The 25053-nt window shown below is 41.1% G+C and overlaps 2 protein-coding genes across 4 annotated transcripts in view; one reads left to right on the top strand and one right to left on the bottom strand.

Annotated features, from left to right (window-relative positions):
* The window catches only part of si:ch211-257p13.3 (kinesin-like protein KIFC3), a 22541-nt gene extending 16783 nt beyond the window's left edge, over positions 1 to 5758 (bottom strand). For both annotated transcript variants that reach the window (XR_004928418.1, XM_036129120.1), the window contains exons 1-5: positions 5506 to 5758; positions 5168 to 5290; positions 4820 to 4916; positions 4550 to 4704; positions 4188 to 4440 (exon numbers count right to left, since the gene is read on the bottom strand). Coding sequence is in view for 1 of the 2 variants with exons in the window: in XM_036129120.1 (XP_035985013.1) it covers positions 4188 to 4440; positions 4550 to 4704; positions 4820 to 4916; positions 5168 to 5269 (607 nt within the window). In the remaining variant the exon portion in view is untranslated. The remainder of the gene's footprint in view (positions 1 to 4187; positions 4441 to 4549; positions 4705 to 4819; positions 4917 to 5167; positions 5291 to 5505) is intronic.
* Positions 5759 to 11446: 5688 nt separating this feature from the next.
* On the top strand, positions 11447 to 25049 carry cep72 (centrosomal protein 72). Of its 2 annotated transcripts, none has more exons than XM_036129104.1 (15): positions 11447 to 11553; positions 11751 to 11878; positions 15131 to 15323; positions 15415 to 15526; positions 17305 to 17384; positions 17467 to 17525; positions 18327 to 18369; positions 18719 to 18919; positions 18996 to 19207; positions 19307 to 19400; positions 20179 to 20357; positions 20440 to 20566; positions 20663 to 20774; positions 21866 to 22004; positions 22326 to 25049. In XM_036129104.1, the coding sequence occupies exons 1-14, from the start codon at positions 11478 to 11480 to the stop codon at positions 21924 to 21926; spliced, it is 1677 nt and encodes a 558-aa protein (XP_035984997.1). In that variant the 5' UTR covers positions 11447 to 11477; the 3' UTR covers positions 21927 to 22004; positions 22326 to 25049. The 2 variants fall into 2 exon arrangements, with proteins under 2 accessions (XP_035984997.1, XP_012718154.2); XM_012862700.3 differs by having other exon boundaries at positions 19026 to 19207.
* The last annotated feature ends 4 nt before the right edge of the window (positions 25050 to 25053 follow it).

Genomic DNA, 25053 nt, shown 5'->3' on the forward strand with positions numbered 1-25053 from the left:
AACGTGAGTAGCACCTCTCTGGCAACATGAAGGAGGCTAAGAGACCGCAAAATGCAAAACATCGTGGCTTTATATCAAGAAAATCAAGAACAGATGGGGGGAGAAAAATCAATATGTAAAGGGTTGCAAAAGCCACTTCTAAGGCTTTTGGAACTGCAGTGAGAACTATTATTCACAAAGGGAGAAAACATATGGAGCAGTGGTGAACCTTGTCAGGCCTACCAAAACTACTCCAAAGGTACATTGGTGGTTCAACCAGAACCCAGAACAGAACCCAGAACAACATACTGTATAAAGACCTGCAGACCTGACCATGTCTTCGTTTAGTGGTAATGATTCAGCAACAATAAAGAGACAATGCAAAAACAAACATGTCTTGTATTGTCTCCCCTCACCAAAAAAAAACAAACAAAAAACATCTCTTTTAAGAAAAAGCACATCATTCGACCAGTCAAACATGGTGGTGGTAAAATCACGGTCTGGGGTTGCTTTTCAGCTTCAAGACCCCGAGAACTTGCCATAATTGATGGAACCATAAATTCTGCTTTCTACCAGAAAATCCTAAAGGAGAAAATCCGTCTATCAGTCTGTGACCTTCAGCTCCAGCCAGGTTTTATGCAACAATGATCCAAAGCACATGGTGTAAGTCTACCTCTGAATGGCTCACAAAAAGAGTAGGTTTTGGAGCGGCCTAGTCAAAGTCTGAACTTAAATCTGACAGAGATGCTGCAGCACAACCTTAAACAGAGTTAGACTTAGACAACTTTATTTGTCATTTTGTATGCAGTGCGTATAGAACGAAATTTCGTTTGCATACAGCTTGAAAATTTCAGTGAAATTTCAGTAGATTTCAGAATAAAGTAACTTTACAGGATACAGGTCGTTCCTACTTGAAAATCCTCAAATAAGCCCGAATAAAAACCATTTAGCAAAGAAGAGAGGGTCAAAACGCCTCGCAGTGTGACTTACTTGCAGATATCACAAACACTCGTTAGCAGCATCGTTGCAAAGGGTGCAACAACCATTTACTATTTAGGGGGCAGTTACTTCTTCTCATGGAGCCAGCTTGGTTTGGATTTGTCAGAGAATATTTGTCTTGTATAAAAATGTTATCGACGTACTGAAACATTTGCGTGTGTCTGAAAAGCAAAAACTGAAGAAGTTTGTAGTGGAGGAAATAATTTCACACAACACTGTAGTCACAGTCAGAATAAATCTAACTTGTTTACTAAATGCAGTCTCTTCATTTCCCGAGCACTTCCCACAGAACACTTGAAAGCTCACGTGTAAGTCTAATATTTATGACCATTGAAACTCCACTTCCACTGAGTTCTTTTCATATGTCGCATAGCCAACACGCACTGCCGTTAACACTGCTGTCCTTGTGCTCTTCCTCCCATGCCAAGGCACAAACTTAAAGATGCAAATAGGATTAATTCAACGCCAAACACCTTTTTGAAACAATCCTGTTCTCCAACCTGAGCTGGAGCGGTACACCAAAGAAGGTTTAAATCATTTCTCCTCCCTCTCAATGATTTATAAAACTCTGTCGCCTCCTATTTTCATTCCAGGACTCATTTGATCAACGTTGCACGTCAGGTTTGTCCCGGTGGAGAGGTTTTAGAAGGAAAAATGAAACATATATGAAGGGGCGAAAGCTGCAGCTGCAGAAGGACCGAAGCTGGGCTGCAAATGTTAAAGCAGCAGCTTGAAATCATGGGTAAAAACAGTTTGGACAAATAACAGTCTTTTGGGTTTCCTGAGATACGACATTGTTTTCACCAATCTGTATAATCTGACCCAATCTGTATAATCTGATTTAATTTGACTTTGGAAAGTGCCTTGAGGTGACATGTTTCATGAATTGGCGCTATATAAATAAAATGTAATTGAATTTGTTAAACTCTTGATGAATGTGAACTGAATGGAAAGCAGCTGAAGCTCCACCGTGCCGCATACTAGCCGGCATCCTGCGTATATATTCACGATGTCCAGCATCGCTCCGACCTGTGCTTTGCGTTACACCTAAAACAGATTAAAAAGAAAAGGGAAACAAACCGTACGGCCATGTAACTACCAGCACCTCTGGCTATTTTTAGCTCTAGCCGTTTACACGTGCTGGCCCTGCATGTGCCAGACCTTGTAGCTGCGTGTGCACCAGTTTAAACAGAGCCAACAGAGATGTTTTATTTATATAGACACAGCCCCAATCCTGTAATGTAAGGGAGTCGTGAGATCTGTGAATTGAGAAGATTTTTTGCTCATTCGGGGTGCTGCATATGCTTCCATGCACCTGTTAACAGGCTGCAGAGCAAAGAGTGACACTGTACGAGTACTGCTTGTGGTTTCTGCTCTGAGGTCAAACAAGCAACCTGTCGTCACATCTGAAACACGGCAGGCACGGACAACCAGAGCCCTCAGGGCCACGCAGTCGGCCTGGTCTATTTGACGACGCAGCTGCTGAGAAACATCTGGCAAATCTAATCATTTTTTTCGCTTTGCTTCTGGTGGCCCAGATGTTCTGTAAAAGTGCGGGCAGCTTGTCCCATATTCTTAAACAGGTGACAGTCGCAAAACCTCATCTGCAGCTGATCTACATAACACTGTCCCATTCTCACCAGAATACGCTGCGTTCTTCTGTGGTTTTATAATTCTGTAGCTTGTTTTCTATTACAGACTGAACATCTGAGGCCTTTCACCACAAATGCTTCTCATTTGCACAGCGTTGCATGTTCTTCTGTTAATAAATGTAGAGAGGTGAGAGATTAGCTTTCTTAATTTACTCTCATGATCAATCCTAATGTGACTATAGCTACCTTTTATGCCATTTGCAATATTCGTTGAACTAAATGTCCACAAACAATCAAATACATTTTAGACATAGTTTGTCACATACAGAAAAATACATCATAATCAGTCTTTCTGTTTGTTGTGCAATTTGGTTATTTAATTATTTGTATAAAATGTACCCTTCCAAAACAACCTTTCACTTCACAGTGGGTAACTAATCAGGGTTCTTTTGAGTAAGTTCGTTCGTAATTTTGCTCTTTGCATGGTGTATGGCTGCAGCAAATGGTTCGAGCCATAAGTGGGAACTCTGCACGCATTTCTGGAAAACAGCGATAGCAATAATAGTCGTTGATTGTCAACAAACGACAATCAATCATAATCATTTAAAGCACATTTGCTATAAAAGTCACACAGTCTGGTGGATGCATTCCATTAAGACGATTTAGAAGTCCCAATGATGTTTCCCCTAAAACCCCTAAAATAAGCTGAAGCTCATTGGCAGACCGACTTATAATGAGCCCAGTCCTCCCAGTTAGCTCCATCACGCATGTATCTGCGGTACAGACTTTAACCTCACCATCATTGCTGTCAACACCGATTGGAAAAAGTACTAAAAAACTCTCCTCTCTAAGCAGCTAGAAGGAGAGAAGCCATTCAGGTAAGCTAAAGTAGTATTTGCTGAGAGTGGATGCAGTTCTACAGAACTGGGATGTCCTGTGGCCAAGGTAACACAAGCACTATATGGCAATTACCCAAAAATGAAACAACAGATTTGTTTTAGCTGAAATCATCATCATCATCATCTGCATCATCATCATCATCATCTGCATCAGTAGTAGTCTTCATGGATGTGCCCTCATCTGAATCAAATGCTTACTCAGATATGTGAGAGTGAACCTCTTCAGCTCAAGTGCAACTTGAATGCATCACAATCTATGTTGAAATATGTCAATACTTTTTTGGCATAATTTTCACTAACTAGATTATGGTCATCTACTGACTATTCTTACCTTGATTTTTAAATGTCTCTAATCTTTTTTTTTTCTACCTTGACCTGTCAAGGACCATCAGATGTGGATTATTAGCTATAATCTGGTACAACACATCGAATGGTGGCATTTATGTTTGATTAGAGTGTTGTCCCTTTTTTAAAGTCAAAGTTCAATCTGATTCTTCTGCCACTTGTGATCTTATCAACAAAAATGCACATTTAGATAGAATTAGCTGCGTTTTTTCCACAATGTAATTTAAAATGTGTTCTGTGGAAACCTATTTTTTATCTATCACCTGTTCTCATTTGTTAGCAAACAAAATTCTACTCATAGACAGCATTTTTAATAAAATCCATGGCCTCTTTATGCATCTTCTTTTCACGATCCATTTCCATTACACCTCACCCTCACTCCGTGGGCTGGGACTCTGCTGCTGACCGATGGCCTCCTCCAGGCTACTTATGATGCTGTTCTTGTCTCGGATGCGCTGGCGGTAGGAAGCCCGAAGGGCCTTCATTTGCCGGCGGTGCTGGACGCGGTGCCTCTTCAGCTGGACCCGGTACTGGTCGGCCTGCTGCTGCAGCTGCTGGAAGTGGGAGTACTGCTCCAGAAAGCTCAGCAAGTGGGACATCACTGCCACCAGGGGAGACTCCGGCAACTGTATGACGTGTAAGCACACACACACACACACACACACACACCATGAAGGTTTATCATCTGGGGAGGTGAAATTCTGATGCAGCGAGTGGGCTCTGTGGCCGAGCTACCTTCCCTGCTGCCTCCGGAGGAACTTGGGAGGCTCTCCTCTTCTCGGTCTCCTGCTTGAAAGACAAAAAGGCCGCCAGAGGAGTGCAGGCGGGGATGTCCGAGGCACCAGCCTCATCCTCATCGCTCAGTTCATCGCTGTCACTGCAGCTGCTGCCTGGTCAAACGCCACAAGAACAATACAATAAGAGAGTATTTGCACCACATATTTAATGCACTGGTAGGAACTCCTCGTTTAAAACAGGCGTGGTTTTTCTTTCTAATGAACTCACTTGATTCACTAAATCGAGCACAAGATTTTTTTCTTGCTCTGGGGGCGTGGCCATCCTTTCTCCTGCTCCCTGTTTCCATGGAAACAGGTCCTGGCTCCTGTGCACAGCATTATATTCCAGGGTCAGACAATAACACACACACACACACGCGCACACACACACACACACACACGCACACACACACGCACACACACTTATTTATAAAAAGAAACACATGTTACCAAACCAATACATGTGCACTACTACATGCAATAAAAATCCGATATGGCAACCTGTGGCCTGATCAATGTTTTCAAAAATTTCTGAGAAGAATATCCCTGAGGGTGCAAATTATGTGGCTAGACTTACATCTGTGGAATCTCTACAGGCTCCCTCCAGGGCTTCCTCCTCTTCCTCCTTCCTGAACACAGTGTAGAAGATGTAGACCAAAAGGGAATAAAAGGCGTACATCTCCAAGCTGTCAGAGAGCTCCTGCAAATGACAAATGACCCCACTGATTTAAAGCCTCCGCCACACTGATGAAAGGCCTCAAAATTTCAGACGTTATCCACGCATCTAGACAAACCAATCATTTAAATCCACACGTTGAGATTGTTTTTTTTTTCTTGATGCACCCAAACCTCTCCAGCATTTTTTTTTTTTAGTTTCGTGTCATTGCGTCCATCTGAATTCCTGGTCTTCTGTACCTCGTCAAATGACTTCTCCTTCCTGATAATAGGCACATGTAATTCCAGCCCTTTGTATTCCGATGTCACGCTGCATCTGCGTTGTCAGTCCCAACTCCTGCCGTGCAGCTCCTTTTCTCGGGGGCTGCCAAAGCACCCCTGCACTGCGAGACTCATTCTGCTCTCTTCATCCTTTCTTCATCCTTTCTCCTCCCCTTCCTTCTCTCCTTCTTTCCCCTCTGCTCCTTCCACAAGCTCCATGGAGCATGCTCAGTACGGCTCGCTGAGCCGCTGCAGTGGTGCAGCTGCAGCTGCAGACAGATTTATGGAAAGAATGAGGTGATGGAGCCGATGGAGACACCATTGGCTAGGGTTAGAGAAGGAGAGGTGGTTCTTTCTGTTCCTCTAAATACTTAAAAGGAACAAATCTTGCACTGGCAAAATAAATACAATAATTAAAGTTGCTGATTTTAAACAGTTCAGCTGTGGAACACTGAAAGTTGCAAAAAGTACTTGGGGGAAAAAATGCACTTTTAAGAATGCGGATTAGATACATTTGGACAGTATTCACACTCCTTGAACCTTTCCCATGCTGTCACATTACAACTAGTGTTACAACTGATACAGATACCAGTATCGGACGGGGCCCCGATACCAGCACTATAACGGTGGTATCGGTATCGGTGAGTACCAACAAATAGGGCACCGATACCATTTTGATGTTTGTATGTCACTTGAGCGCAGCCTTCTCTCTCCTGACTAGTATTATACATGTTATGTAAGTTCATGAAAGTTGCACTATTTTGGCATTTGAGAGCCAAAACTCAAGGTTTAAAAGAGATTATTCAATTATTAATGTAATTTTACTGTCTTACTGTTGCACTACTATTATACATGTTATAATTTCACCAACGTTGCACTATTTTGGCCTTTGAGAGCCACAAGTTTATTCAACTACTGTCACCCATTCCAGGTAGGCAATAAAAAGTTCTACTACCCTAAGTAGTATGCAGTTCTTCATATATACACACACACACACACATAAATTTCAAACAAATGGTATCGGTATGGTATCGGTATCGGCCAATACTGCACAGTCAGGTATCAGGTATCGGTATCGGGGCCAAAAAATTGCATCGGCGCAACACTAATTACAACCACCAACTACAATGTATTTTTTATTGGGTTGTTACATAAATAGATCAACACAAAGTAGCACAAGCTTGTGAAATGTAAAGAAACAAACATATTCTTTTTAAATGTTTTAGTAAATGGATACCACCTGTGTGTAACTGAATCTCAATTACACTAATCTAAATAAACCCTATTAACATCAATCTCTAGGACTCATGTAGCAGTAAAATAACTTCTAATGATAAAAGGAGTAATTGTTGAACTTGACATCACTCCAACCAGAGTTTGCTTTGGAGCCACGGTTGTTTTGCATATACTGCAGTGAACCGGCTGAGGCAGCTGCTTGCTCTCCTGACGCCCAGGGAGCCAATCTGCAGCATCATCCGCCACAGCTCCCTGCAAAGGAGAGATGTGAAAAAAGTTCTGAGCTGGGCCGAGAGCCTTGAACCTCTGCAGATATTTTTAACATACTGCTGAGGCTGCAGAGAAGAGAACAAACACAGGGGGAAGAAACAGCCAACGCATTAACAACACGAACCTGAAAAGAAGCAAGCAAAAACAAACACATGGAAACTTAGATAACACAACTATCAGTTTGAACATGATGACAAAAGTCATTAACTTTTGCCCAGGCATCGTCTTTTTCATATTCTTTATCATTACACCAAAACAACATAGATTTTGAACTCACAGCTGGGAATTATCACACCACACCATTATCACTGTTTTGTGTCATTGTGTGTTTTTATTCAACTACATTTCATTTGATGTTCAAATAAAGTCAACTTGTTTCTGTGAATTTCGGTAAAAATCTGAAATTTCAAAAAATACGGCCTTACCTTGGTCTGTCAACAAGGGAAAGGAATGAGAACACTGGCATAATAAAACAGACTTACTGCAAGGGGGTCCGGCTGACTTTTGTAGTTCCCTAAAATGTTTAATTGGTTAATTAATCAGCATAATATCAATCGGATTTACTTACTCAGTGTTACCGCATGCAGCATTTTTCAAAAGCTTTAGAGCAAACCTGATTTCCTAATATTTTGCTACAAAGAAATCAGACATTCTTCTATTCTCTTAGAATATGAATTCCTTATTTTTGGTTTTGTATGTTAATGTTATCTTTGTTCATGTAGCACTTTAAACAAATAAAAAAGTGCACCTGATGATACATTGCAACAATTGAACAATTGAGCAAGTAAAATGCACTTAAATAACAAACTGCATGCTAAAACCACGTGTGAAGTAAAAAGGAATAAACAACATTTCGAATAAAAAAAAACCACATTGAAATAAACAACATTAGAGATTGGTGCAAAAAATAAAAGTAGGACGTCAAGTTCCACCTGAGTCAAACGACACAGAGTAAAAGTAAATCTTTAAAAGTTTTAAAGACTTTCTATCTAACTAGAAACGGCTGCAAAGGCAAGATAACGTCTGCTTTTCTGCATCTGAAACTGGTCGGTACTGTTCCAGATGAAAGTGTGACGTAAAAGGCTCTGCAAAGACTTTTAAGGTCAACAATGAAATGTTAAAATCAGTCTTGTAAGAGAGTGAAAGCCAGTGGAGTGAGGCCAACAGCAGTTATATATTCCTGCTTCCAGCAAGAAGACATGTGGTAACACGCACCAGCTGCTGAAGACATATGAATGACTGATCAGAGTCCTCATAGAAATAATTACAGCACAGTAGTCTAAATGTCTAGATTCAATAAACCCATGAAGGACTTTCTTAAAATATATCACAACGAAACAGGGCTTTACAATAAAGTGACTGAAAAACACTTGATGGCTTTATTTGCTTATGAAATTATAAAAATCTGTAAAGGTCATGATTTTACCACAGTTAGGATAGTCTAAAAGCTCCCTAGTACCTGGACTGTCTAAAACACCTCACCTCACACACTACATGACTTCTCTTTTGCTTTTATTAAGATGAAGGAAAACTCAGTTCGACCATGACTTGATATCATTGACACAAAGCAATAAATGCTCCAGAGTCACTGTGGAATGGGTTATCATACTTCCTAAAGAACCTAAAGGCAGCTTGTATTGAGAAAACAGCATTGGGGTTGAAATGTTGCCCCGTGGAACTCCACTAGCAAGCAAAATACTACAGCTGACCAATATATCCCTAAATATATAGCCAAAAATGCCGTCTCAGATCTAAACCACAGCAACCTGTGATACCTACATGTTGTTCAAGGTGGGACAAAATATTCCATAATCAGTCTAGAAAGCACATCTCAGACCCAGAATAATCATCATAGGGCAGTTTCCAGAATCAACAGTTCGAAAGTCATTTTAAATTCTCAGAAGGGGACGCTTAAGGTCTGTAACACTGGATAAAGCCCGACTAAAAGTTGTCATCAAAACGTCAATCATCCCCCAACAACATTCTCTGCTGACTTAAAAATAATTTTTCCCCTCCAGGGTCTTAGAGATAAAAGCCAGTTTGTAAATGGGCCTGAGGTTATTTATTGCCATGGTACAAGCATTATACATTCTAGATAAATTCTAGGGTATTGATGCATAAAGCGTCTGGCTTTTACCAAGATGTGAACTTTGGTTCAATTTAAATCCAAGTTAACAAAAAAATAAAATAAAAAAATACACAGCAGATTAAATAATGTTATTAACGACAAACGGGAGCCAAAAATACAAAAGTGTGTCAATAAATGTGTAAAACGAGAGGCTAATATAACTACCGAAATTCTGTTGTGACAACTGGGTTTAATGTGCAAAAAACAAAATCAAAAACATAACAGCAGATTATTCAGCCATACAAAGGTGGAAATGCATCCTATCTTTTAGACCAGGGATGTCAAACTCATTTCTATATGGGGCCCCTTTGGCGTCATGAAGTCATTAAAAGGGCCGGTTGCACGTGTATACACGATACTTTTCATTTCAGAATTTCATTCCAGTTCACATAGAAGTAGAAAAAAATGCACTGTAACATAAAAGTAGCAACCTTAGGCCCAGTTTATCTGCAAAAAAAGTTGATATTGGGGTGAGTTACACTTACAGGAGGCACAGTTTTAGCCACTTATACACTTTAAAAGGATATATGCCTCTACTTTATGACATGCTATGCATTTTTTTTTTTGCTCTTGTGGGCCGGATAATTTACCTTGACGGACCGGATTCGGCCCGCGGGCCTTGAGTTTGACACCTGTGTTTTAGACAATCCTTTCAGCCAAGCTAGGTTGTTATTTAATCTTCCTTTCCCTCCTGTAATGAGCACATTATCTCTGCAATAACACACGTTTTCATTGGTTTACACATTTATTGCTCAGTCACATCCAACAGAAATTTGTTGAGGGCTCGTGTCGACAACCAACAGCCTATTGACAACGACCCCTTTAGAAGACATTCCACGAGTCCCGGAGGAATCAGAGGCGCAAAGGCGTCCACGTCGGCCCCCTGCGGCAGAAGTAAGGGGAGGCTGAGGGCCACGCCGCCCGCGGCCCCTAAGGCGTTCCCCGCGAACAGACACACAGTCAGGCAGCAGGACAGCGAAGACAGGCCGAGGCAGCGAGTCAGGACGGCGAGCGTATCGGCTGCGAGCCAATCTGAGAGTCCCAGCAGCAGACAGGAACCGGTCAGGAGGACACAAGCCGTGTTGTGGTCCTGACTGAGCCAGAGCAGGTCAAAGGAAACCAGAACCGGAGCCAGAACCTCCCCGGTCCACTCTGCTTCTCTCTGAAGCGAGGAGGCGGAGGCATGGAGGAGGCAAAGAGCCGCAGAGAGGCCGAGCAGAAAGAAGCCAACTGAGGGTCCCCTGTGGTCCTTTAGGGAGATAAAGAGGACAGAATGAACACAGGAAAGGTGAGTAGTGGGTATAAATATATAAAAAGGCACAATATGTGCAGGAAAAGTGACAGACAACAAATAGTGACAACTTGGTCTTCAAGTAAAAAAAAAACATGTCCAACTTACACATTTGAATTACTTTCACCTGACAAGACAAGTTTCTTTGCATTTTACAGGGAAATTGGGTTCAAGCCATGTGCTTTAGTTGGTTTTATCACATCTAGTCTTGAAATTGATACATACCTGAAAGAGCTTATAGGAGGAGCGCAGGGCTGTTGCGCACAAAATAATGCTGGAACCCGATGTGACCCACTCCGTTACACAGGGCGCCATTGATCACACAATCAATGCACAATCGTCCAAGTGTCGACACGCGATTGACATAAAAGAAAGCCTAAATTAACGCATTTCACGTCCGTTATTTCAACATTTATGGATGCGGGGAAACAGCGCTTCCCTTCCTTGCTGATAACAGAGGACGAAAGAGTAAACTTTCATCAAGGACCATCGGACAGGAAATATCAACGGTTTGTTTATACACGTGACCAAGTCCCAAGTGCAGTGCGCAGGCTCAAAAAGAAGGCGTTCAATGTCGCTCGTAGAATTTGGAATCTACCAGCAATGTTGGCATTTTTCAAGTTTTACATAAGGGGGTTGGTATATATATGCAATAAATAGATAGTAACTCGTGTTGGCTGTAGCATTTAGAGGCTTAGTTGGTACCAAAGGCCAAGGTTTACCAAGAAAATCTTCCACACAATTACACGGCTACCACCAAACAGTCTGAACCATTAAAACAAGCCGGACCAGGCAACATTTGCTAGTCTGTTAGCTGTGCGAATTGTGGCATTGGTTTCCTGTCACGTACTGACTCGAGTGTCATTTAATTTGGGCATATGCTGCTGTAGCAACTGTAAAACTGCAAAAACCATTCATTTACATTTCCTCCATAATGTCCACGTTATTCTTTTGTCCCACTTTAAACGTCCTCGTTGGACAGCTTGCTCTCCGACGGTACGTGAACGCCGCTAAAGTTCGAAAAGTATGGCGGCGGTTTGTTTGACAACACTAACGGAGCAATGGATACGTGACAGACTTCAGTTAAAACACCCGCTTCTTGGTGAGGCTCTCTCTCTAATTCCCCTCCACTATGAAACCGAGTAAACTTCAGGATAAATTACACAATTATAAGCTTTTCTCGGTGGAAACGTGAACGCGTAAGACTTTCCCCAGGCCTGAGCGTCGGGAAGAAGCTAACCAGTGCTAACGTAGCGTCGGCTGTCTCCTGCATTGTGTAATGAAGTTGTTGTAAAACAGGTGATGTCCGGACGCTGAGCCTCCCGGGGACACAGGAGGAGAAAATCAGACACCTTGGAAGCGCCCTGAACAACTTTATCCGTCTGAAATCTCTGGATCTGTCATACAATGCTATCGTCTCAGTGGAGGTATGTTCCTCTGCTGTGCATCCTTCCCCTCTCATTTAGCCAAGCTACGCTTCTTCTTGCCGTTCAAACACGTTTTTCCAGAACTAATTTTATTTTATTTTTTTTTGCCGATTTTGCTTTTCCACCTCAGAAAACTCGTGTGCCACTCGAACCTGTCCACATTTTGTCTCGCTATAACCACAATGTCGGTGTGTTTCGGAGGGCTTTGATTTTGCAAATCAACACAAAGTAGTGCAAAGTTAAGTGGAAGAACAGTGATGTGTGGTTTTCAAAGTGTTTTACAAATACAAATCTAAAACCTGTGTATGTTTTCAGCCCCCTTTTGATAGCCCTAAATAAAATTTTGTTCTAGCAACTGCCTTCCAAAGTCGCCTAATAGAAACATTTATTTAGAGAACACTAGTGACAGCAAACACGGTGGTGGCAGCGTCATGCTGCTGGGATGTTAGGGATTTCAGGGTTGATGGATGAAGCTAACTGGGACAGAGGATTGCCTTTTCAGCAGAATTAAGATTGGCTCCTAAATCCTAATGAACCAACTGCACAGATGAAGTTTCAATGTGTAGTTTTTCGTCTAAAATCATCTCAAAAGAACTTTTGAGATGTCTCCCAAACATGATTACCTCGTCCTCAGTAAGTGAGGCAGCATTGGAGGAATCTTTAGAATCTGTGCAGTGTTTGAACTGTTTAGAAGCAGTAGAGCTTTCTGAGCTATCTAAAATTTTAGCTTCATCTAAACCTTCTACCTGTATGTTAGACCCAATCCCAACCAAGTTGTTTAAGGACATATTCCCTTTGATCAGTGGCACTATTTTAGACATGATTAATCTATCCTTAGTAAATGGATATGTACCACAGGTTTTGAAAGTAGCTGTTATTAAACCTTTACTTAAGAAACCTTCTCTTGATCAAGATGAGTTAGTAAATTACAGACCTATATCTAATCTTCTTTTCTTATCTAAAATTCTTGAGAAAGTAGTTGCTAATCAACTTTGTGAACATTTACAAAGTAATGACCTACTTGAGGAGTTTCAGTCAGGCTTCAGAGCTCATCATAGCACTGAAACAGCTCTGGTGAAGGTCACTAATGATATTCTCATGGCCTCAGATAATGGACTTGTGTCTATACTTGTCCTGTTAGATCTCAGTGCTGCGTTTGATACAGTTGATCACAATATTCTCCTACAAAGACTTGAACATACTGTAGGGATTAAGGGGAAAGCATTAGGCTGGTTTAAATCTTATCTGTCAGACAGATTCCAATTTGTTCATGTTAATAATAAATCTTCCTCAAACTCTAGGGTCACCTGTGGAGTACCACAGGGTTCAGTCCTTGGACCAATTCTATTTACTATATATATGCTTCCGATAGGCAAAATTATCAGACAGCATGGGATTAATTACCACTGTTATGCTGATGATACTCAGCTATATTTATCCATAAATCCTGATGAATCCAATCAATTACTTCGACTGCAGTCATGTCTTGATGACATCAAAAGCTGGATGACTTTAAATTTCCTGCATCTAAATTCTGACAAGACCGAAGTTTTAATCTTTGGGCCAGAGTCCTCAAAAAATAAACTTCTTAACCAATCACTTAATCTGGGTGGCATTAATCTGGCCTCTGGTAATAAAGTAAAAAATCTTGGTGTTATTTTTGACCAAGACATGTCATTTAAATCCCATATTAAACAGGTTTCCAGAGTTTCCTTTTTTCACCTCCGGAATATCGCCAAAATTAGAAACATTCTGTCCAGGAGTGATGCTGAAAAACTGGTCCATGCATTTGTTACTTCAAGGCTGGACTATTGTAATTCTTTACTATCAGGAAGTCCACAAAATGCAGTTCAAAGCCTTCAGCTGATCCAAAATGCTGCAGCAAGAGTTCTGATGAAAATCAACAAGAGGGATCATATTTCTCCAATTTTAGCTTCCCTTCATTGGCTTCCTGTTAAATCAAGAATAGAATTTAAAATTCTTCTTCTAACATATAAAGCCCTTAATAATCAAGCTCCATCATATATCAGAGCTCTGATTACCCCGTATGTTCCTAACAGAGCACTTCGCTCTCAGACTGCAGGTCTGCTGGTGGTTCCTAGAGTCTCTAAAAGTAGAATGGGAGGCAGATCCTTTAGCTATCAGGCTCCTCTCCTGTGGAACCAACTCCCAGTTTTCGTTCGTGAGGCAGACACCCTGTCTACTTTTAAGACTAATCTTAAAACTTTCCTTTTTGACAAAGCTTATAGTTAGAGTGGCTCATGTTACTCTGAGCTACCTTTATAGTTTTACTGCTATAGGCTTAGGTTACTGGAGTATATCAGGATCTAATTTTCTCACTCTATAGAGTTCTACTGTTCTTCAATTATGCATTATGTGTTGTCATTTCTGCTTTAACTTTCTGTTCTCTCTCTTTTCTCTTCATAGTAGGTACACCTGGTCTGGCGTTCTGTTAACTGTGACATCATCCAGAGAAGACGGCTCACCCGCTACTTCCATCTAATGTAGAACAGATTACTAGATCAATGTGTGCTTCTGTGCTTTTTTGTTTCTCTTGTTGTGTCTCTGTTCTGTCTTCTGTAACCCCAGTCGGTCGAGGCAGATGACCGTTCATACTGAGCCCGGTTCTGCCGGAGGTTTTTTTTTTCCCGTTAATGGGTGGTTTTTCTTCCCACTGTCGCTTCATGCTTGCTCAGTATGAGGGATTGCAGCAAAGCCATGTACAATGCAGATGACTCTTCCTGTGGCTCTACGGTTCCCCAGGAGTGAATGCTGCTTGTCGGGACTTTGATGCAATCAACTGGTTTCCTTATATAGGACATTTTTGACCAATCTGTATAACCTGACCCAATCTGTATAATATGATTGAACTTGACTTTGTAAAGTGCCTTGAGATGACATGTTTCATGATTTGGCGCTATATAAATAAAATTGAATTGAATTGAATTAGATTTGTATTTATAAAAGTAATTGAAAACCATCAATCATTTTCCTTCCACAGCTACACGCAACGTCGTGTCGTCTATCTCACCGAGTCCCAATAAAATACATTGGAGGTGTTTGGTTGTAACACTACAAAGTAAAATGAGAGGTTCAGCACTATATATTTATCTAAAAGAGAATAACAATTGTCTTAACTTTCACACGCTTCATCTGAACTGATTTGTTTTCACATCTCAGTTGTAGTTTTTAGGAATTAGAAAAGAGATATTTATCATCCTAAGTTGACGTCTGCTGTCTGTCTATGAGCAGGGCTTGCAGCACTTGAAGATGCTGGAGAGGCTGATCCTTTACTATAACTGCATACCGTCTGTGGAAAGAATCCAAGTGCTGTTCGAGCTGCCAGTTCTAAGGGAGCTAGACCTCAGGCTTAACCCTTTGACTAAAACCTGCCCAAACTATCGTCCACGTCTGGTGCACGCCATGCCCAACCTGCGGAAACTTGGTAAGGCCTTGGTAAGGCCTTTTCTTATCTCAGGCCTGGATTTTTATTTATTCAGTGGCATTCATTTTTATTTCTTTATTTTTTTTTTCAGATAATTGCCGGGTCAGAGACACCGAGCGCAAAGCTGCGATCCTTCAGTTCTCCACTGATCTTCCTTCTCTGCATAACAGCAGCTTCTCTCTGAATGTACCACCGGACCTGAGGTATCAGGCCTGCCTTCAGAGAGCATCACCGGGGTCGCAAACGTGCCCAAAACCTTTCAATGTGCCACTTTACGTCTGTAATCGGATATTGGTTTATAACTGACTTATAACTGACTTCACAACAACTACACCCTGTACATTTATTGGCACCTCTGCCAAAAAACGTCATAGCCCTATAAGAAAGTCATCTTTTATTGCAATGGCATAGTCTCACCCAAATCCAACATTCGACATTTTTTCTGAGGGAAAAAAAAAAAAAGTTAAGTAATAATTATTGTTTCGCTAAACTGTCAGCAGCAGAATCAGTGCTGTTAATACTTTGCCCGGCTTCCCCTTACCAACAGGACCAAAATCAGTCTTCTCCTATAACATTTCACAAGGTTGGAGCAAATTGCATCTTGATTTGGCTGCATTTTCTGGATTATTATCCTGAGTAAGGTTTCAGTGATGCCCCACTTGTTTAGTTTTTCTGGCACAGAGCACCAGAATTATATTTGAACTCTGGCAAGCTTCAGCGTACCTTTTGGAGAGGGACAAAACCCCACAGCATCACAGATCCTCCACCATACCTGACAGTGGGCAGAAGGTGTTTAGCCACATATTCACTAACATTCCCTACAGTGTTTTCTGCTCAACTGTTGTGTCGTCTTTACCTGACTCCGCCAGATAGATTTGCTCCGCATATCCATCTGGAAACCTTCCGTTGAAGTAATTTTGGGAAGGGCCGAAAATACTGGTTAGCTGATTGGCCTATGTTGGTGATAGACGGGCCAAATAAACCAATCAGATTCCTCGTCGCTCTGTTACGAGCGACGAGGAAAACACAACCACAAGCCAAGCTACTCTTGCTGCTGGAGGTAAAGGCTCGTTAGCTCAGCAAAGAAATACTCTGTAATTCCGATAAAACTTGCTCGATAGCCACGCTAACACTAGTTTCATCGGCTGAAGCCGCCATGTTCTTTAGACTGAACTGTCGCACTTCTCGTTGCGTCACACCTCAACCCGCCTCAAAGCCAACGCTGATTGGACGTTCGTTTGGTGAACGGCTCCAAATTTTCTTTAACGGAGAGTAGCCAGACTGATCTGCGAGTGAAACCTTGAAAGCTCGCGAGATCAGGATGGTCTCACGAGGCTAGTGTCGTCTGACCTAAAGACCCAATTTTAAGCAAATTCCACCAGAGCCTAGCAGGCTTCCCCTCCTGAAAACTCTGCTGACGTCCTTGTAGGGTTTAACGACAGTAATTTAACTCTAAGATGCAATTATTTGCAGCGGAACCTAGTTAGAAAATGTGGCACCGCTGACTTTGCAAAACATAAGGCGGTGAAACATAAGACTAACATACTGAAAAAAAAAAACAATTATTTAGTTAAAGGAGAAATAAGTAAGTGTGACACCTAGTGTTTCAAATCGGAAACAACACACAAACCAGATAATAGGAGAAAAACCAAAAGACATTGCTGATGTTTATGAGTAATTTTCCATCCCGGGTGTCAAATGAGAACGATTTACTTATTTCTCCTTTAAGTTGTCCCCACTAAACAATTTGAATGAGATTAAAGGTTGGATCTTTCTGAACTTTCCATTATGAGATTATGGTGTTGCCATAAGACATGAATATATATTGCTGATAGATGTGGAAGGTGCAGTCTAATTATTGAACCAGTTTTTAACTACTGGAGTTGTGTGTCTGCTGTTTAGCATTGAAGTGGTTAGAAATAGCCATCAGACTGCCTTTATTCAAGCTTTTAACCGGCGGGCTTTCTCCTCTGACCTACAGCGACGACATTGTACTGAATTTTGTCGAGACAAGTCCCAGAGACCAAGGGGAAACTGACTCTGTTCACAAGGGAGTGGAGGGTAAGAGTTTAAAGTTCAATAGCAAATCGCAATCCGTTTCCCACCAAATGTCTTCAGGTTTCAAACGGACTTCTTTATTTAGAGCCCAAAGGGGAAGATTCAGAAGATTTTATGGTGCAGAGGAGTTCGACTCCAAAAAAGGTCAGTGTTTTTCTTTTCCTTGATCTTTAGATCAAACCGTTTTATTGATGGGACTAAAAAAAAAATCCTGCAGTTTTCAAAGCAAACTTTCTATGTGAATTAAGTGGATTTTATGGGACTAAACAGGAACAAACCTGGAGTTTTAAAAATATCAAAGTGTTGTTCTTAAACAGGTATCTTCAATATTGTTGGTAAAAATACATTTCAGAAAATTCTTGACTAAAACACCCAGATTTCTTTCAAATACAGTTGGATTTCAGCTTTTTGCTGATCTTCAATCCTGAGCACATAGCATTGCTGCCTGTTGTGGAATGAGAAAGGCCACGCCCCCTGGACATAGGCCACGCCCAGAGCGTTGATTTACATGTTAGATGGTGTTTGTGGGTGAGAGTCAGGGGATCAGTGTTGTTTTACTCAACATTCGTGTGTTTAATGAATTAAATATTTTTTTATTAAGAAGATTGCAACTTAACAATGATACTAATCATAAAGTTCTACTCACAAATTAGTTAAAATGTGATCTTTCTGAACTGTATTATTTAAGCTGCATGTCTGCCTGCAACAAAACATCATATTTTTTGTAAATGCTTTGCAAATATTGATATATTGTGTTTAAATTAAGATCAATTTCCAGTTCATTCCTAAAGATGCTATGTAAGTTTTCAAGATTTGAATATTTTACAAACTCCCTGTCTTAAAATTAGAAAATATCTGAAAGTTTACAAGAAATTTTTTGTCTTTTTACATCCTCAATTATTAGTTGTCCTGTAAACTAATTGATGATAATACTTTTGATTATAGGAGTCGGCCAAGTCCATCCTTCGGTATCCCTCCACTAAAAATTGTAAGTGTTCACCGTCAGCCATCATCTTTTAGAGCTCTATGTAAGGTACTCAGAAAGCTTAGTCAGCAAATCCAGATTGCAGAAATGGCAACATTTTAACTATTTCTGTCTCATTGTGTTTTCTCTTGGAGCAAAGAAATTCTAGTTGCTGTCTAAATAATCTGTTTTTAATGCTGAAATAGCTCTTATCAGCGGTTGTGCTTAAATTATAAAGTTTAGTGCAGGTTTACATCGCGCCACTAGAGGGAGACAGAAGCCAGCTGTTCTTTTGATTTAAATAGTTGTCTGGTAAAAACACGTAGTAGCAGATATGTATTTACTTACTCATAATCTATTCATAATTTCCCAGATATCGCCGATTCCAAAGACACGCGGGTGAACGCGCTACCTCATGATAAAAGCTCTGCATCGCCTAAAGGAGGCGAACGACCAAAAGTGTCCTTTGGCCCCATTTTTGAGAAGCACAGGGCCCTGCCTGGAAAACCAAAGCAAAAGGACTCCTCCAGCCTGACCAGACACAAAGCCAAGGGCCATTTTACCCCAAATCCCGGTGAGTATTTAATGTCTCGTGTATTTTATGTTGCTGTTTGTCTTCAACAAATGCCAATATCTAGTTAACAGGAAAGTTGCTGTCTTACTTACCACATTTTTCTCAGCTCAAAGTGACCAGGGTGGCGCTTCATTCAGTGACATTCGCCCTCCTAGTCCACTGAATCCCGGTCTGAATCTCTCAGACCCCTTTAACCCCATACTGCATCCGACAAGGCTGACCTACTCGAGCTTCAACAAGACGGACGGGGGATCCGACCCGCAGCTGCAAGCTGAAAAGAAAAAAAAGGTCGGCAGCGCTCTTACTAATTGGCGCCCTAAATCATGGGTTTGTTCATTTAAGCTTCCTCCACATTTACTTTACATCTCTGCGGCTCCCTCTTTTAAGGGAGGCTACCGGAAACCCCTGGAGATGCTGCTCAATCTGGTGGACAAACACTGGAGGGGGGAGCGATCGCTGCACCGTAACAACAGCTTCCTGTGTGAGCTGGCCGAAAGATTTGTTGGCACCCTATCTTAGGATCCCGAGTAGGGCTGAACAATTAATCGCATTTTCAATATAATCGCGATTTAAAAAAAAACGCAATTTCCAAATCGCAGAGTCTGCAATTTTTGGCTATGTAACAATTAGTGAATTAGACACGTCCTTTAGGTGTCGGTAAAATGTTTAACGTGGGTTTGCCTCCACATGGAAGGGAAGACAGTTGCAGCAGTGAGATAATCTAATTGTATTACTTGTTTTAGAGTTTATATAATCAATACACAGCATTAAGTACAGGTCAATCAGTTTAACACATAGACTTGCTTGTTGGTTGCACTTTATGTTCAACAAGGATTGATCAATTAAAAGCTGTTCTCTTTAATAATATTCTGATTAATTACATTAAAAGTTCTTGTTTTGAATAGTCCTTGTTTACAAATGTCTTTATTTAGATGCCATTTTTGTTGCTTGAGTTAACGCAGAGAAAAGTCAAAATTGCAATTTTGGTTAAAATATATCGTAGGCAGAACACAATCATTTCTGCTCTGAGTTTAGATGCTGCGGGTCTTTTAGCACCTAATCTGCACAGCGAGGAAACAAAATGATTTGTTGTTTGTATATGTTTAAAAAGACACGATAAATTAAACTGGGGAAAAAAAATCGCATTAAATCGCAATATTAAGAAAAAAAAAATCGCTATTAGATTATTTTCCAAAATTGTTCAGCCCTAATCCCGAGATTGGTTTATCTGTCCTCATCCGATCTATTTCTGACCGCAGCTCAGGCGGTGCAGATCCTCTCCATGATGGAGAGCGATATCTCCAGTCGGGAGGCCGAGGTCGGGGCCTTAAGGCAGGAGGTGAGCGCGCTTCGCTCTCAAGCACTCGCGCGGGATGACGAGCACAGAGCTGAAGTCGGCAACCTCTCCGGCCAGTTGGGGGAAGCTCGCAGAGAGGCGGTAAGCGGCCTCCGCTGCTGGACATTAGGCGCTTGCTTTAGGACAGCCGTCCGGCGCTCCTGACGTGCCGCTTTGAACACAGGGCAAACTGAACGAGCAGCTGAGGATCGTGTTGGAGGAGAACGTCTCCCTGCAGAAGCAGCTCATCAAGTTAGAGCGTCAGTATCTCAAGTCGATGATGAAAAGCTCCCCGGTCGCTCAGATCCGAGGTGGGTGTGACGGCCACCGGGGGATTGCATACGAAGGGGATTAGTCAGCTGCCCGTCTGAGCTGACAGCGCCACTTTATGTTCGCTCTTTCCTCAGAGGCTCAGACAGAAGTGGAGGAGCTGAGGAAAGAGATCGAGGGCCTGAGGAAGAAAGTGCAAGAGGCCGAAAAAGTCCAAGAGCTGTCCGACATGCTTCAAGAAAGCCACAGGTGAGGAGATCCTCCACCGCGTCGGGGCTCACGCTTGGGTTTCCTGCATGTACGGCGTCTAACCGGAGTATTCACACCCGTTAACCCTTCCACTGTTTGTCAGGAATGACTTTTATTACCGATTGCGTTTTAATTTTACGCAAAAAAAACGTGTGTTTTCGTGAAGTGGAAGGAAAGGATGCACGTTTTCCAAAATATTTTACAAATAAAAGTCCGAATGGGCTCTCATTTATTTGTCTTCCTCCCTGCCGAGTTGATAAGACAAAGCCTTCTTTTGAATTAAAAGGTGGTATTTCCTTACCCGCTTCCCAAATCTGGAGACGGAGATCTTTTTTAGAGCATTAGAGAACATCACCTTTCAAGTCTCCCCGCAGCATTTTTTTTTTTATTGGATTTAGATTTCAATACACGAACAAACTTTGACGTTCGTCCGGCCGGAGGGTGACTCTTCACTTCACTCTTCCAGTGAGGTCACATTTGTCGAGTCACAGAGTCAAAGTTTCCACGTCAACAGATTCTCCCTCCTGAGCTGTGCATCGCTGCAGCTCCTCCAGAGACGCCGTTGGTATGCTGTCCTTTCTCTGTCTGTCGGTGTAGATGGACGGCCATGTCTTGGCAGGTTTGTGGTTATGCTCCACTGTTTATTCTCAGATGACGGATTGAGTGAGACACATAAATCACCTTTTCCTGCCCGGCCTGCTGCGCTCCTTGGTCTTCATGAAGCTGTTTTCTTCACTAATGTTCTCTAACTAATCATCGAGGCCTTCACAGCACAGCTGGCTGGATTCAAACCGAGATAAAATCGCGCACAGTGAGGCTAAACTTACTAATTATGGGACTTCTGGAGCAAATTGGCAACACTGGATTTATTTAAGGGAATCAGAGTAAAGAGGACTGGACACAATTTTTATTTGTAAAAAGAAAAATACAACCAGAACAAGAAAACCTTGTATAGTTTTCTTTTACGGCATTGAAGTTTATAGCCGCAACCAGACCAAATCTGAAAAACTCCACTGGGCATGAATACTATTGTAAAGTCTCATTTTTTTTTGGTTGCCTGTGCGATTTGTCGTCTGTATTTTACGCCGCAGGTCCCTGGTGGCGACAAATGAATGTTTGCTTGCTGAGCTTCGGGCAAGCGGAGAACATTAAAGCCAAATCGCAACGGAGTCACGCACATGAGGACTGAGCATCAAAGCAGAATTATGCCACGCGCCACATAAGCACACGGTAAGTCATTTTTCTACTTTTTTTTTTTTCTTTCCCTTCTCTCTCTCTTAATTTCAACCAGCGCAGCTCACAGTTTATTTGAAATTGCGCACACAGTCCGTTTGCTTTTTGACGAGCTGTCTTTTATTCTGAAGGATTATGTATGGGGGTGTCCTCCTGATGTAAACAGTGAGAAGAGAACAGCAATTCATTCATGAAACCTTGTATATAAGTGCGTGTCAGGGCTGTTATGTTAACAAATGATTTTAGGGGGAAACTACGAAGGTCGTGATGTGTTTCCTGGATCTTTGGCAAGATTGTGTCTATATTCTTTATTTTTAGGTCAGCGGCGTATCCATCTGCCTTCTACGCCGCCGAGGACCGAACGCATCAGGACTGCAGCTGCACTGTGACTTGATTTATGTGTCTGCCTCAGGCCTGGAGAGCTGCTCACACACACACACACACACACACACTCCTCCTGCAAACCCTCATACAAGACTTGGCCGAGCGTCTTAGAAACGAGCTGAATGTGGCTTCTGCTTTTGTCTGAATCTTACAGGTCACTGGGCCCCCCCCCCCCCTGACAAAGCCATAAAACAGACGTCTCTTTTAAGCTTATTTATTTCCAATAATGCACTGTAAATCAGGAACACACTTTGAGAAGCATCGCGAACAAGAGAAACGGAACACCGCATGCACCGGGGGCACGATAGTACTTTTAAGAGATATTAGAAAAACACAAAAGCAAATCGTTCGTTCACGTTAAAGTATTTGGCGTTAAACACGGAGAGGAAAAAAAGATACTCAAGCTAGCACCGAAAGCTGCGAGTTTCGCACTCGATGCATGATTCTTCATCAGCTGAGGCTACAGGTAGTGTGTTACACACAATACTGTCATCTTGGAAAAATATTCTACAAAAAACATGAAATTATTGTATGTTTTCCCTTTTGTCTGGTAGAGTATGTAAGTAAACATTAACACCCTGCGTTTGTCAGTTCGTTACTGCGCCTTAGATGACAGTAGCTTACATTAAAGGTACAGACACATAGGGTAGCATTAGAGGACAGCTTACTTTGTACAAGTACAAATACAGAGTCATTGCAGGCAAATACAAGATTTGATCATTATGCCACAGTTTCAATACTTAATTTTATTTTTTTTATTTATTTCTCTCTTCTTTTTTTTTACCAATAAAATACTTAGTTCTGACCAGTAGTCTGTAATCACATCAGGCACAGCAGTTTAGGAAAGAAAAGAAACAACCTCTGTCATCTATATGCTTCTGAATCAAATGCAATATATATATATATATATAAAACATGCACAAAGTACAGCAATACAGAAAAAACTAAATACATAAAAGTCAGTGTCTTAAATTAGGCTAATCGGCAGAAAGTGTGCAGAATATATACACAACCTTAAAGCAATATATTAGAACTACTGTGTATAAATCTGACGAGGAGATAAGAAAATTAAGACGAAGATACAATCTTGCACAACTGAGCTTAGTAGGTGGGGGAAGATGGTCCTCTTAAAATGCATGTTGGTTTTTGCATAATTAAATACCGAAAGATCAAAACAATGACTGTTATATGTATGATTATGTTTAAAAATAAATTATTAAGGGCAATTTTATCATGTTTTACATCTTGTGTAGAAGCAAAGTTGTGCTGGAGATTTTATTGCAAGGTGACGCCACCAATATACTTCCTTGTTGTTAGCTGCAGACTAATTATAAAAAGTACGGAAGCCCAGAAAGGCCAGATAGAAAATGTGAAAAAAAGTGAAGATTCTGAATTTAATGTTGGTGTAGAAAGCAAAGCACCCCCCTCCCCTCATGTTCATTGTCCCTCATTGCCACATTAAAGATGTGCCAAACAAATATATTAATCTTTTATCAAAAGAGCATAATCTGAAACTTGGAGATGTTTTTCTACCTCCATTACTATGCATGTTTTATAAGATGGGAAAATAAGCTGGGGTCCTAATAAGTTAAGTGAAGGGCCAACTTTGTTTATCCAGGTTCCAGTTTTAACCTTTTTTTATTATAGCTCAGATTGTAGGTAAGTTTAGTTAAGTAACCATTTCTTTCCTTAATAATAAAGATCGACAAACATCTGCCTTACTTCATAGGTATGTTCTTTTGTCTTTACTATTTTGAAGAGGTCAGGAGACTTAGGAAAGAAGGAATGGATGATCAATTAGGTTTCTGAGCACTCAGACCAACGCAAAAAGTAAGGCATATAAAACTTGTGAATTTCTTCAATGTGAGATCAATAAAGCCTATCTTATCTTAATTCAGACGCATTTACTTCTTTTTTAGGAATATATTTGGGGTACCTGTGGTGGTTATTGCATAAATGGCACCCTCGGTGAGCCCCTTTTTTCTTGTGCCCCCAAACCAATCAAGATGTGGGAAGTCAATGGGAGTCTGGGGTGGGATTTCAAGCAGCAAAGTTTCCACACAGAGTGCATAATCTATTCAACTCCCCCTAAACCACATGCACAAAAGCTACAGAACGCTTATTCAGGAAGCAAAGAAGTTATTTATTTTTTGTCTGGTTCTCACCCGTCTTAACTAATGCCGCTCTGGGCATCCATCTGCCCCTATGGTCTGAATCAAAAACAGACCATAGGGGTAAGTAAGTATTGTTTTTTTCTTCCAATCACTATATTCTATCTTTTTTTTTTTTATGTGAGATTATACTCCTCCAAAGAAAATATGAATTTATTTGAGGACTTTGTAGATTAAGGGACAAGAAAAATCACACCCTACCATATTTTTCTAAAAACAAAATAAGTCAGCCACACGTTTCTTATATTTGATCAGCTTTAGGGGCTTCCGTACATATAAATAATTGGTTTAAAAGGTTCCCTTAACACAGCAGTTGACAAGTGCAGGTAAGTGGGGAAAAAAAACACCAAAGATGAAACGAGGGCTAAAAGTTCTCAAAACAAACATCAATATACCTGTGTTAAACAAATAAGTGTGCCAGTCGTCTTTAAAGCGACATCTTTCTTTCACCTAACAGGGTAGCAGAATATTTATAATAAAAAAAAAAGTGC

Source organism: Fundulus heteroclitus, unplaced genomic scaffold (genome assembly GCF_011125445.2).
Source record: "Fundulus heteroclitus isolate FHET01 unplaced genomic scaffold, MU-UCD_Fhet_4.1 scaffold_140, whole genome shotgun sequence".
NCBI lineage: Eukaryota > Metazoa > Chordata > Actinopteri > Cyprinodontiformes > Fundulidae > Fundulus > Fundulus heteroclitus.

Coding starts and splice junctions, on each gene's coding strand:
- cep72 (XM_036129104.1), top strand. CDS start 11,478: ATGGCGGCGGTTTGTTTGACAACACTAACGGAGCAATGGATACGTGAC. Junction 11,554..11,750: donor GTTAAAACACCCGCTTCTTG/GTGAGGCTCTCT, acceptor GTTGTAAAACAG/GTGATGTCCGGACGCTGAGC. Junction 18,370..18,718: donor GTATCCCTCCACTAAAAATT/GTAAGTGTTCAC, acceptor ATAATTTCCCAG/ATATCGCCGATTCCAAAGAC.